The sequence below is a fragment of the Dipodomys spectabilis genome, unplaced genomic scaffold, assembly GCF_019054845.1.
Source record: "Dipodomys spectabilis isolate Male_0828 unplaced genomic scaffold, ASM1905484v1 ptg000518l, whole genome shotgun sequence".
In the NCBI taxonomy this organism is placed as follows: Eukaryota; Metazoa; Chordata; class Mammalia; order Rodentia; family Heteromyidae; genus Dipodomys; species Dipodomys spectabilis.
This window is the reverse complement of record NW_024871195.1, coordinates 385,794-400,541: the sequence shown is the minus strand read 5'-3', so window position 1 is coordinate 400,541 and position 14,748 is coordinate 385,794. Positions and strand designations below refer to the sequence as shown.

At 38.6% G+C, this 14,748-nt stretch overlaps 1 protein-coding gene across 1 annotated transcript in view; it reads left to right on the top strand.

Annotated features, from left to right (window-relative positions):
- Nucleotides 1-14,748, top strand: part of Satb2 (SATB homeobox 2) — a 181,499-nt gene that overhangs the window by 70,506 nt on the left and 96,245 nt on the right. The window contains exons 4-6 of the mRNA XM_042670088.1: nucleotides 4,798-4,924; nucleotides 5,933-6,056; nucleotides 14,635-14,737. Of these exons, the coding sequence (XP_042526022.1) occupies nucleotides 4,798-4,924; nucleotides 5,933-6,056; nucleotides 14,635-14,737 (354 nt within the window). The remainder of the gene's footprint in view (nucleotides 1-4,797; nucleotides 4,925-5,932; nucleotides 6,057-14,634; nucleotides 14,738-14,748) is intronic.

Below are 14,748 nucleotides of genomic sequence, written 5' to 3'. Positions count from 1 at the left end.
ATTTGGTCTGAATGCATTACATAAAGAGTGGATTGGCACTCTGTATTTTAGAATGAACAGATTTGTCTGGATATAAACAGTTTTATTTATATTGTGCTCAATTCAATCATGTTAACATTTGTATGAATTTCAGCTCCAAAATAAAGGCCCATAATTTGTGACTCAAAGACCTTCAAACTGCATCTGTAATAGTCTTCAACACCAGGCATTTTCTAAATGTTTGCAGATGATAGATTTCTTGGAATAATAAAGATGATTTGGGAAGCAATGTTTATGTTTAAATTTGCACTTTATGGGAAATCATTTTTTCCCTCAGTGAAGTCCCATTGGTAGCTGACTCTTCATTTTTTTGGGCTTATCACCTGTTTGCTTTTCCATTTCATTTGTTCTTTTGTTCAACATTAAATGTCAAGACTGACTTATGTGTGACTAGTAAGTTATGGCCTTGTTCTCCCCAGACTTGTGGTTGGAGATTGGCACAGGGCTGCAGTGAGAGGTTTCTATGGAAAGCTGCTCCCTCAAGCTCAGGTGCTCATCCTGGTAGTTCTCCTTGGTGTTTTTGAAAAGTTACTCTCCCTTGATCTTTGACTTACCCACTGGTGAGTCCCTCCCTCTCTTTTGAACTCAAGACTGTCCCTGATAATTTTTGCTCAAGTCTAGCACACTACCACTCTAGCCACAGCTCTACTTCTGGCTTTTGGGTGGTTTATTGGAGATAAAAAGCCAGCCCTGGTTGGCTTTGACCCATGATTTTCAGATCTCAGCCATCTGTGTAGCTAGGATCACAGGCCTGAGCCTGATAGTTATGATCTAATGTAATCATCATTAGATTTGTCATTTTTCAGATTGAAATTAGAAAATTTACTTACACTGGGATTAGAAATTTTAATTATTTAACAACTGTAGTTGTTATGCCTTTATCACCGAGATTCCTCTGATGCTGTGAGTCAGATATGACCCCAACGGACTTGTGACACCTCTTTGTTTTCTTATGTCTTCCTTACTGCACTGTAGCTTTGGTGGGGTCTGCATCCTGCTTTAAAGGTTGGGAAGAGGTTGGTTGTAATTAGAAGCACCTTACCTGGTTTGTTTTATTTTTCTCCCTTTCAGAATGCTGCTCGTTTTTAAGAGGCTGCATTCCAATATAGATTGATCTCTTAAAGCTTTGCTCCGGTGGTGTTGCCTGTGCTTAGTAATGAGAAAGATCTGTTTCTTTCTGATTTTTACTGAGCACCTACTATGAGGTGATCCCTGAGCTGCCATTCTTATTTTAAACCCTCATGATATCTATCCAGGATGTGGATTGTTACTATCCAAGTTTTGCAGATATGGAAGCTGACACATGAAGAAACTAAACGAGGTGCCCAAAGTCTTACAGCTAACAAACAGAGGTGACCAGACACAAAACCACCTCTGACCTGCCCTTATTTGCTAGCCTATACAGAATATGGTCAGACATCCAATGCCCTCCAGACTTAGAAAAAAATTTCTCTGCAGTCTTTTCTTATAATCAGGCTCTACACAAAGGGCTTTACATGTAATAGGTACAGTAGTCTTAAAAGATCAGTCTTTTTTTTTAATTGTTCCATTTCACAGATGAAAGAATGAAGAATATACAGAAACAAAGTAGCTTACTAGAGTCATGTACTTTGAAGATGGGGACCAGGATTTGGTCAGAGGCAATTTCATTTATAACCTTCATTTTTCTTCATAGTTCCTATGGTATACTGCTTTCCAGTTTGATTTCCTAAATTAACATTCATTTAGGAAATGTTCTAAGTAATATTTTTGTCATCTTTAAAAAAAAATCAAGCAAAGAAGGGCTGTTTCAAGAAATACATTCTAAAAAGGGTTAATCTATGAGCCATTCTGCTTAGAGTAAAGGCTTATTTAAAAAGAGCTACCTCATGGGGCTGGGAAGGTGGCTCAGTGGTAGAGCGCTTGCCTTGCATGCCTGAGGCCCTGGGTTCGATTCCTTAGCACCACATAAGCAAAAAGGAAAAAGCCGGAAGTGGCACTGTGGCTCAAATGGTAGAGTTCTTGCTTTGAGCTGAAGAGCTGAGGGACAGCGCCCAGGCCCAAGAGTTCAGGCCCCACGACCGGACCCCCCCCCCCCCAAAAAAAAAAAAGAGCTACCTCAGCCCCTTACCTGGTTGGAGGGCGGGGGTGGGCTTCTGCATAGAGCTCTGCTCACAGATTATGCACCTGTAGAGTGGGGTAGACAGTTGGGCATAGATCCTGACTTCCAGGATGATTCAGGTTAATCACGATAGTGCAAAGAAAGGCATACACTACCTCCCCCTGCCTAAGAAAATAACATGCATCAACAGCTCTCTTCCAAGATGAAGAAAGCAACCTGGAGCAGCTGCTCCACGTAGAGGTATTAAGTGTTGTGAAAACACCTGTGTGTGTCTAATTCCAGCCCAAACAAGCCTCCTTCTGGCTCATCAAGATGGGGGATGGGGGTGGGGAATTTACCTAAATGGAGATGACTGTCTCTATTTAGGTGATTTGTCTTTCATTTTTTATATAGATTTCTCTCCTTCACATTTCTGTTTCTAAAAATGGGTATAATAATTTGCATGCAATAAAATGTGTTCAAAAAAGTGGTGGGTTTGACGAATTTTGATAATTTTTTAGATTCATGGAACTACTAGTCAAAAATACAATCCCTCTGTGTCCCTTTCTAGTGAATTCCCTCTCCTGTTCCTTTGACTTCTGTCCTCAGTGGTCAGTCTCTCTTGTTTTGGATTTGATATAAATGAAACCATATAGCTGTATTCTGCTGTGTGTGGTTTTATTGAGGAATGTTCCTACACAACAAAAAGAAATGGATGCATCCAATAGGGATGAGTGTCCTGTAGTGTAGCACATAGAAGTTTTCAGGGTTCATTTTTTTTCTAATTATGTTCATATTCATTGTAACCAAAGTGATCCACAAAAACTGATGCTCCTGCTTGCTTCTCAGAGCTTTTGGCTCCCAAATTGTTTCTCCCACTACTCTCTTATCATAAAGGTAGCCTGCTGGTAGAATGTGATCAATTTACATTCAATTTAGGAGCCATCCTGATAATTTTTTTGAAAAGAAGTTGAAATTGTGAAGTAATTTTACTTTTTCTTGAAAAAAAGGAAGTGTGTCAGACGTGTTAAATGGTATGATTTTAGTATTTGCAAATGCCAGAGTAGTAAAAGGAGCAAAGAAGCAATTCCTTCTTCTTCAGGGTGGTGTCCAGCCGGCCCTGGATGTTCATTTTGTGGCTGATGTGTGCTGTGTACTTTTCATTGTCATGAGAGAATGTTAAGGAAAACTATCCCCACAAGAAAACAGCTTTTCTTGGCAAGTGAAATATAACTTCAGGAGCCAGAACTGGAGACATACGGTACTATGAATGAGAGCTGTGTTACTTTATTGGATCTGGGTCCAGGCACTATTTATACTGCAGCATATTCAGCACCAGATTGTTAAATCTTAATACTGAAACAGTGCATCATTTTAATATTTTTGTTCTGTTTATTCCCTGTTTTCAAGCATTATGTCAAGCATTGCGCATTCATTTATTTCATCTTGGACAGGACATGCCCTGACCAGAAATTTTATTTCCTGTTGTTGGAATTTTGCCCTGTAGCTATAAAGTATCATTTTGTGAAGCGTTTAAAAGTACCTTAGAGTATACAGGTGTTCTTGCACTCTCACTGGTGATAAAAAATATTATTTTTTGAAGAAAAATGTAGTTGGACTCACCCACATTGTCAAAAGTAAAAATAATAATGCCGTTTTTCTTTTATCTCTAAAATGTAACTTTTTAATATTTGACAAGATCTAATATCCTAGGGACTACTGGGTTTTTCATGGCATAGAAATAAAATTTTTGTTAGCCTCTGTCATTTGCAAAATGAGTTTCTCAAGTTTTCTTCATTAATTTTCTGTGTGCCCTGAGCACCAGACAAGATGGGCTCATCTTATGCATAAGTTAGCATTTCACCATATGTTGCTAAAACCATCCCATGAATCTTCCTGTAACAAGGGGATTCCTAAAATTACTGCTCTCTGGAGCTTAAAGTTTGACCAGGATTTTTATTCTTTTCTCTTTATCATACACATTTTCCAGGTGCAACAGAAAAACCTACAAAGGAAGGGTACTATTGTCATTCTAGAAAAAAACAAAGTTCATAAGAAGAAAGGAAATCCAAGGCATCGTTATTATTTCTGATCTGGGGTTGGGGTTGTATTACTGGTCTGGCACAGGAAAGGAAGCCCTCTGCCTCGTGAAAGCCCAGTCTAGGGATGAACTCTGCTTCACCAGTTTCAAATGCCATATGCCCTGGGAATCACACCATAGAACAATATAGAACATGACTGCAAACTGACCCCACACACAGTATTTTTCTTGTTCAGTTTAAGACCGAATCTTGTATTTACTTAAAGGTTACTTGATTGATTGATTATTTATGAAGTCAACAGTCATATATATTTAGCATCAGTTTTAAGTTAGGCTGAGAAACAAGACTTTGGGGAAAGGAAGTATCAGGGTGGCTTTCTAAATAACTTAAGAAAGAAGAAAACATAGGAGGACTGATTGTCCATGATTACACTTCATCCTTTTCATTCCTGTCTTCCTGTATAGCTAACTAACTCAATTGTCAGCCAGAGAAAAATAGCTTATTGCCCTGGGTTGTAAAATATCAGCGTGGGCCTTGAATGTTGACTATTGAATGACCTTCTTCACATTGAACAAACAACAGGAAGGTTTAATAAATAGCACATATGTGTTTATGATGTTTTTCTTCCCTGTGTAGGAATAATCAAGCTGGGGAGGTGGAACCCTCTCCCCCTCAGTTATGTGACAGATGCACCCGATGCGACAGTGGCCGACATGCTACAAGATGTCTATCATGTGGTGACGTTGAAAATTCAATTACAAAGGTGGGTGTTTCTGAACATCTGTCTTTCCTTCCTCTCAGAGCTGCTCTGGTGATCATAGATTCACTGCAGAGATGAGCCTGCCCTGGCTTCATTAATTTCTAGACATTGGATGAAGTAGAGAGATAGTGGGGCAGGAGGGGTGCTTCACCAGGCATCTTTATAGTCCACATTCCAACTGTTTTATGTTTTGTTTTCAGAAGCAGTGAAGTGGTAACCCAGGGGCAGCTTGATAAATCATTAAAAATCTACAGGGCACTCGAAGGGGGAACTTTCCATAACCCCTCATTCATTGGGTCCTCTGGACTTGGTTCAGAGCTTAGCACATAGCCTTTGAAGCACTAAACCCTTCTGCTTCTTTCAGGTGGGTGCTGAAGGGTGAGTTTAGTTCTTTTGCAGGTTTAGAAGCCAGCCCTGGAGATGTTTCTCCTCTCCTTTCTAGTGATCACCTCAATAAAATATATACTGGGCCTACAGAGATTTGTAAATGGCTCCTGTCTTCTGCCTTCCTGACAGGCTTTCTTTCCTGGTAACTTGCCTCAAGAATCAAGAGGTCCTTGGTAGTCTTTTATTGAAGAGTATGTGCTAGTTGTGATTTAAGAAATGCTATTCTTCAGTGTAAGGACTTTTGAATTTTCTCCAAAAGGAGAAAAATCTAGGGGGTACTTGAGGGTCTTACCTTAAAAGTTTTTTTTTGTTTTATTTCTTTTTTTTGGGGGGGGGGGTCTGAGAAAGTAACATTTCTGAATTAAAAAAAAAAACCTGGTTTAAAAAATAGCTTTCTTAATACTCAAAGTGATAATTTTCCTTAGGCTGATGTGATAGCTGCCTTAAAGAAACCCTGTCAAGTATCATCAATGTTCTGCAAAAGCAATTTTTCCTATCTTCCCTCACTAAGGGCTCATCTGTGTCCCCACTTCTCAGCAGCCCTCGTAATGCTAGTCCAGGACTGGAAGCAAACAGTACACCTGTGTCTTCTGCTTCAGCATTTATTCCTGCTCTATTTTTCAGTTGTTCAAAGTTGGAAGACTTGCCTGCGGAGCAGTGGAACCATGCCACAGTCCGCAATGCCTTAAAGGAACTGCTCAAAGAGATGAACCAGAGCACATTAGCCAAAGAATGCCCTCTCTCCCAGGTCAGTATCTTCAGGGAGGGGGTCTGAGAAGCAGAAAGTTACCGGTAGACTGTCTAGGTGGAGGGCACTTGTGTTTGACACAAGCTGTCTTCTCTTATTTGTACAGTCACACTGCATTTACAGTGGAAAAATATGGAAACTATGATGCTTTCATATGGGCTTTTAATAGAGCTTTGAAGTTATGGGAGTGTTTGAATGTATTTTACATACGTAATGGCCAACTTCACATTTATCTCATTGAAAGTAGGGATTGTGTCTCCATTTTATAGATCAGGTAGTCAGAACTTAGAGACCCACTTCCGTTTCCTCCTGTGCTTACTCAGCTCATCAGGTGACAGGTTGAGTCTCTTTCTAGACTTCTTTAAAACAACTGATGCCAGGATCACTGCTTGACTTGGTCAATGGAATGGGTCAGTCTTGCTGAATCCATCTGCGTATGATTGATCAAGTCTTTTCTCTGTCTGGTAGAGAGAGATATCGTTATACTGTCTACATTTATAGAATTCTCCTAGTGAATTCACCACATTAAAATGTATCATGAAAAAAATGAAAATGATAGTCCATTTTTAGTGAACTGATCATAAACTAAAACAAGCCATGAAAATAAGAGCCCAAGGTGATCAAAGGAAGGAACCAGAGCCAAGCCATGTTAGGTATTTCCTCACTAGAGCTTGGCAATTGCATAAAGGAACAATTGAGTGGATAGTACATATTTACTTGAACATCCCAGTGATCTGTAATTCAAAAGAGCAGCCTTGAAGGAAGCAGAAAAGGGAGGAGAAGTCCATAAAAAGGAAACAATTGTAGTCTATGTATTTAAGGGGGAAGTCATGATTTAGCCATTTTGTCTGGCCAGATGCTTAGAAAATATAGATTATCTTTTGTGTGTCTGTGTATTTATTTTTGATTTCACCTTTCAAAGTGCTGACCTCCTCTTCCATGTTCCCTGATGTCTCTGTGAGTCATCATACCTACTTTCTTCTTTAGCCCCCGACCCCAGCAGCCTAATTTATTATATCATAGATACTAATCTTCCTTATTAAATGGTCTTCTTTTACCTTCCAATTTGAAACCATTATGAACTCAGATTCTTGTGGCATATGAATTCTTATCCAAGGAAGAGTTATCCTAAAGTCTACTTTTGATTGCAAAACCTCATGCCCTTAGGGTTTTGATCTGTGTAAATAAGTATGGTACTTGCCATGTCCATCTTGTGATGTTTAAAAAGAGGAAACAGAATCTTGTTAATTAAAAAAATATAGCAGGGTGCTGGTGGCTCATATCTGTAATCATAGCTATTAGGAGGCTCAGATCTGAGTAGCATAGTTCAAAGCCATGATCTTTAGGAAAGTTCATGAGACTCTTGCCTCCAAAAAGTTGGAAGTAGAGCTGTGGTTCAAGTGATAGAGTACCAGGCTTGAGCAGAATAGCTAAGAGACAGTGCCCAGGCTCTAAGTTCAAGCCACAGTACTGGTGTGCATGCACACGCATGCGCATGCACGCGTACGCACAATGGTTGGGCTGGGCACCATTGGCTCATGCCTGTAATGTTAGATGCTCAGGAGGCTGAGATTTGAGAATCTCAGTTCAGAGATTTTTCTTTCCAAATAACTAGCAAAAAATTGGAAGTGGAAGCATGTCTCAAATGGCTGTTACTCTTGCTAGCCATGTGCAAAAAAGCTAAGTCAGAGTATCAGAGTATGAGGCCTTGAGTACAAGCCCCAGCAGCAACAGAAGAAAAGATAGTGAAAGAATAAATAATTCTTTAAGGGTGTGCACTTCTAGTATGCTCCTAAATGTTACATATGCTCTCCATGACTAGATAAGTTCAATATTTATTGAATATTAAAAAGTTTACTTCTTAAGCCATTTTAAGCCTACAAATGAGTAGCATGAATTACATTCGCAATTTTGTGTAGTCATCACCATTACCAATTTTCAAAAGTTTTTCCTTATCCCCAACAAAAGTTCTATAACCATGAATTAGGTCTTCATGAGTTAGCTACTTCACCTAAGTGACATTTATAGATTTATGTTGGTTTATTTCACTTAGCATATAGACAAATTATTTATTTTTTAAATTATCTTTTAGTAGTTGTTCAAAGGAGTTACCACTCAACAAATCAATTTATGAATACAATGCATCTTGATTGATGTCACCCCTTTCAGACAGATGATTTTTAAAACAGCTCTTTTTCTAAGGCTTTGTTGCTATAATATATATATATATATATATATATATATATATATATGTATGTATGTATGTATATATTTTCAGAGCCTCAGCCTTGCTAGCCTCTACCACTAAGCCACACACACTCAGCCTTTGGCTTTTCATTTGCCTTTCAGATAGCATTTTATTCTAGCTTTGCCCATGTTGGCCTTAAGCTGCAATCTTTCTGTCTTTGCCTCTTCTTCTATGAAACTGGGAACACAGGCATTAACCATCATACCTGGCATGTTGTCAAATATTTGAGAAAGAAATAATTGACTAAAGTTATTGAACTTGAAGATGTTAGTAGATTTCCAGTGTGACAGTGATATGGCAGTCTACCTGTAGAAATAGACTGTAGGATACTCATCGCTGTCATTTTAAGCATGGCTAGCCACTTGGGGATTGTTAAAGCACCTAATTTATGTGTACAATATGCCAAAATAACAAGGCAGTGAAATAAGCACTCAGTTGAGTCTGTACCTAAGTACAAATTGAGCATGTGTTCATCTATAGACAGGGGACTGATCAACTATGTAGACCAGTTAACTGATTACAAACTATCCATTTGTTTTACTTAAAAAAAAATTTCCTTGTTCTAGTTCTGGGGCTTGAACTCAGGGCCTGGGTGCTATCCCTGAGCTTTTTTTTTTTTTTTTTTGCTCAAGGTTAGTGCTCTATTGCTTGAGCCACAGTTCAACTTATAGATTTTTTGATGGTTAGTTGGAGATAATGGTTTCGTGCACAAGCCAGCTTTGAACCGAGAGCCTCAGATCTCAGCCTCCCGAGTAGCTAGGATTATAGGCATGAGCCACCAGTACCTAATGTTAAATTCATATATACACTGGGGATGCATCCTATCTTGTGTTAAGGAGTTTCCAAGTGTCTATTTTATTTTATTTTATTTTATTTTTTTTTTGGGTCTGGTTGTGGGGCCTGAACTCTGGGCCTGGGCGCTGTCCCTCAGCTCTTCAGCTTAAGGCTAACGCTCTACCACTTGAGCCACAGTGCCACTTCTGGCTTTTTTCTTTTTGCTTATGTGGTGCTGAGGAATCAAACCCAGGGCTTCAGGCATGCAAGGCAAGTGCTCTACCACTGAGCCACCTCTCAGTCCGAAAGTGTCTATTTTATTTTCAAGTAAGCTTGTTTAAATTTGTGGCCCAACCTTAGAATTCATGCTGCAGAAAGCTCATGAAAGACAGCATAACATAATTCCTAACTGGTACATTGCAATGACCATAAGAAGTGACTTAGCTGGGAGACCAGCAGCAACTTGAAAAAGAGTTCTCACATAGAGTAATTTCAAAATACACTTTTCCAAAGCCCAGAGGAAATGGGCTTTGGAAAAGGTTTTCAGTTCTGGTATCATAGTTCGTATGTGAGGAGAGGAAAAGATAGTAGGACATTACCAAATGATGTTAAATAAATTTTGCATGACGAAGTAATTCATCCCACACTGTTTTTCCATGTACTATACTTAATTGTAGTATCATTATAATTTCATGTTTAAGATGTTATTTAGCATATCACAAATTGGTATGAAAAAATGGAAAGTAAGCCAAGAATGTATATTACTTATTGCCTGCCATGTGTTTTCTTTCCTACCTGGAGACGCCAGTTCTCATTCCTTCCACCAGGTATTCTCACTAAAATCATTCACTCTGGTTTTGAAATGTTCTTTTCTTTTTCTTTTTGTTGGTCATGGGGCTTGAACTCTGGGCCTGGGTGCTGTTCTTCAGCTCTTCAGTTCAAGATGAGTGCTCTACCGCTTGAGCCATAGCGCCACTGGTGGTTATTAAGAGTCTCATAGACTTTCCTGCCTGTGCTGGCTTTGAACCATGATCCTCAGATCTCAGGCTCCTGAGTAGCTAGGATTACAGGCATGAGCCGCTGGCATCTGGTGAAATGTTCTCTTTCATGGCAGATGTATTTTGTATCGGCAGCTTAGCAGCTTAGCTATTCTTAGTATCACATTGCTATTCAAACAAATAAATTCCACCATGCCAACAGGAATGTGATGAAGGTTATTCACTTGTCTTTCTTTTTGTAGGAAAATGTATGATGCTAAGATCTTTCTTTGCCTTTACAAGTATATTATATAAATCATCTTAACCTGTGTTTAGTATTTTGTTTTTTCTTGTTAGTCTTAAATTGTCTTTAGGTTTCTTTTCTGTTCTAAACACCTTAATTCACATACCTGAGGGACCTAAGATCACTATTTTTGTTTTATATATTTATTTATTTATTTTTGGCACCTCACTTCCTGTCTTGTCTGAAGAGTTGGGTGTAGCATTAGCTACTGAGCTGTGTTACCTAATGGAGGTGGTGTGAACATTACCTTCCATCAGTGGACAGGTGCCCTATACCTTCATACTGTGGAAGAGATGCTTCCTCATTCTGAGCTTCTACTTCCACATTTTGAAAACTTGTAATCATGTATGACAACTTTTCTCTTGACTAGTTGAAAACATAAGTTCAAAACTTATCTTAGGAACCTGAAAGAAAATTTATTTTTAGAGCCAGTGCTGGTGGGTTATACTTGTAGTCCTGGCTACTAAGGAGATCTGAGAATCATTGTTCAAAGCCAGCCTAAGCGGGAAAGTCTGAGACTCTTATCTCCAATTAACTACCCAAAGGCCTTCTGACTAAAAATGGAGCTGTGGCTAAATTGGTAGAGTACCAGCCTTGAGCAAAAAAAGCTCAGGAACAGTGCCCAAACCTGAATTCAAGCCTCTAGATGGGCACACACACAAATACCAGTACACATGTCTTCTGGGTCACTTTTTACAGTATTGCTTCACATTAACATAATGGATTGAACAGATGACTTTGATCTTGTTCATTTATAAGGAGATAGAGGAAATGCTAAAGGCCCCAGTGTTGTGTTCTAGAATGATTGTAAAACTTTAAAGATCAAATGACCTGAAAAATTATACATATTTTCTTATATAGTAAATGGAATTAGATGCTTTGTTACTCAACCCATTTTGCACTAATTCTGGCCCATAAGGTTTGAGATGCAATTGATTGGACTGGGGACATAGCTCACTCAGCACACAAAACTCGCAGTTTGATCCTCAACATTTTAGAGAGAAAGAGAGAGAGAGAGAGAGAGAGAGAGAGACAGACAGACAGACAGACAGACAGACAGACAGACAGAGACAGATAGAGACTAATAGACTATAAGATGCATCCCTATTTTAGATGATTAAAAATGGCCTTAGAATTGATGAAATGTAGTAAATACAGATGCTTTCTATCCTACTATTTGCTGATTTGTATTCAGACTATAAGAATATAACAGTCTCAGTTAGGCTTAGAGAATGTTCATGTTTAAAACCAGAAAAAAATATAACATGACGTTTACTCTAAAATAGCCCCAAGGTGTACCTTTTCTATTTTAAAAATCCTTTTAGTAATAAATCATAATAATTCTGACCAGTGAAACTAGTTTGGATGTGTCCTGCAAGAAATTTATATCAATAAATTGTGCCACAAACTTGAAATCTTTCTGGTAGTTAACTATTCTCCTTATCTAGCAATAGTCTTTGTTTGCTTTCTAATTATTATTATTATTTTTTTGGGTCCAGTTGTGGGGCCTGAACTCTGGGGGGCTTGGGCTCTGTCCCTCAGCTCTTCAACTCAGGCTAGTGCTCTACCACTTGAGCCACAGCGCCACTTCTGGCTTTTTTCTTTTTGCTTATGTGGTGCTGAGGAATTGAACCCAGGGCCTCATGCATGCAAGGCAAGCGCTCTACCACTGAGCCACCTTCCCAGCCCCAGCTACCTAATTCTTTTGCTGTACTTATAACTTAATCTGCTTATTCTTTGTTCTGTAATCATGTAGTGATAGAAAGTCATTTATAGGAATCTGAGGAGGAAAGCAAATATGATGTGGTACTCAGGGTCTTGCAGTCTCACTTGGCTTTTTTTGCTCAAGTCTGGCACTCTACCACTTGATCCATTTCAGTTCTTGCTGGTTAATTGGGAATAAGAGTCCCACAGACTTTTCTGGCCAGACTAGCTTTAAACAGTGATCCTCATATTTCAGCCTCCTAAGAAGCTGGGATTGCTGGCCTGAGTCATTAGCTTTGGCAATCTAATTCTTTATCAAATGTGTTGTAACAACTATCAGGCCCAGTAATGGAGCCAACAGAGCCCATTCTTTCATTCTTCCCACACTGGCTAACATTGGCCTTGTACAGTGTCATTGAAGATGTTTCTGGAATGGGGAATGATCTGGAGACGCTGGAGAGTTCAGGATATTTGAGTTATCTGGGGGCAGAACAAGTGAGCTTCTAGCCTTACTATAGGAACCAGGAAGGGTTGAGAGATAGCTCCAGGAAGTACATAGATACTTCTATTTTAGTCAGTTTTCTGGACTATCTTATAATAGAAAATTGAACTCAGACACCTGCCCATTGCTGTGTATTCTGTGTCTTTCTTTGAGGATAACATTCACACAAACATACTAGATGAAAAGCATGTTTACAATTATTCACATATAATAGTGTGGCCAGTGTAGCTATTATTAGTTTGCTTTTTTTGTTAAAATTGTTATTATTATGACACTTCCATGTGACATTTTAAAATTGTCATCTCTGCCCCTTTCTATGTGTTAAATTTCAGTGACTCAGATATCCCACATCAGAAGTATGTGAGACACGAGGTAGAAAAAAATTTTTTTTAGGATATAGATAGAGTCTCTGTCCTCAAGAGTCCCATGGTCTAAGAACAGAGAGAAAACCTCAGACCAGAGAGGGAGCTAGCTCAGCTAACCAGGAAGTGGCTTTTTTCTTGTTTAATAATAACACATAAAGCAGACCCTGACTCATGGTGATTAGGAGCTGACTTATCCTCTAAGGGAAAAAGTAAAGCTCTGTCAATTTTATGAAACACTCAGGTAATAGTGCCTCTTTGAGTTCTTAGTGCTGTGTTCAGTTCTGGGATCAAAGATTTCCCCTTTCTATCTCCCCTTGGTGAGAGTGGGGGTAGGGGAGGAAGAACTGTCACTTACCAATCAGCAACTGGAGGAGGCTAGCCATCTGTTGTGTAGAAAGGGCCAAAGAGGTTTCTGTGAATTGAATTAGGAGCCCTCTCCTCTGATATTGCCTAGTGATTGATAAAAGAAAGCAAGTCTGATGTTTCAAATGGGAGTCTATGAAATAGGTCTGTCTGCTGGTGTTAGAACCTCCTGGTAAACAACTTGCTTTTGACTTGATTTATTGTTATCCTTTTTATCTCTACTACTTTGTAGAAATGTCAATAGAAGTTCTAAGACTTCTCTGAACTGCTGCATGTCTGGGATAACCTTTTTTGAGACAGATGAGATTTCAAGGCAAGATATAAAACCTAATAGAGTTCATTTAGATTGCTTGTGTTGTCCATGCTCATTTGTTTTTTTAAACACAATTTGCAGAAATAGAATCTATATATAACATATATGTGCAATATCAAAGTCAGTCCAAGTACAAGTTGACATCTGCCATCAATATTGACCTAGACATGCCATATTGATAACCAGCATATCTCCGTAGAACATTAATTCAAGACGTGCAGTTGTAATTCTAATTATTTTCAGTGGTAAGCCAGATCATGCTCCTTCTTACTTTCCTTCTAACTCAAATCACAAAATTAGTCAGCTCAGGGGTTAAGCTGAGGAGGAAGAGGAAGATGAAGAGCAAGGAAGAATCACATACGTAAGCACTCAGGAAGCTTTAGCTTTGAATCATTTTTGGTTGAAACAGTACAAGTGTTAGGTTTAGTTTCCCCTGCTCTAAAATAGCACTGTTAATTTTTTCATTTGGTGAATTTTCACACAAGTGCTAATCACACGTTTCTATAAATTATATTAATTTAACTTATTTCCCTAAACGTTGTTCTGCAGTGTGCAGCACGGATGTTCTCAGATTCTTGGCTGTGTAAGCTTGCTGCAGTTGGAAGCGGAACAGAAACATCTGAAAGGCATTATTTGGATTACGGATGCTGGAGCATCTGATCTCACCTTTTGCTCTGGTTCCTAAATCACAACTCTTCTTCCCCTATGCCTGTAATTTTCATGTCTTGTCCCTTCCATCTTTGGCACTGCTCCCGGGCCAGCTTTTTGGAGAAAGCATTGTCATTGTACAGATGTAAGCTTTAAAGGGTAGAAATTCAGGTCATCATATCTGATGTGAAGTAGTTTAGTGTGCAGGACAGTGAAGGCTTCAAGTTTAAAAGATGAAGAAATTCGACATGAGCTATAATGCACTCCTTCTTGTCTCTAAAAAGATATATTTGAAAAATAAATATATTTGAAATATGTTTATTTAATTTTTCATATATATGAAATATATTTGAAAAATAATTAATATTTTTTCTTTTCAGAGTATGATTTCATCCATTGTAAATAGCACATATTATGCCAATGTGTCAGCAACTAAGTGCCAGGAGTTTGGGAGATGGTATAAAAAATATAAGAAGATTAAAGGTAAAGTATAT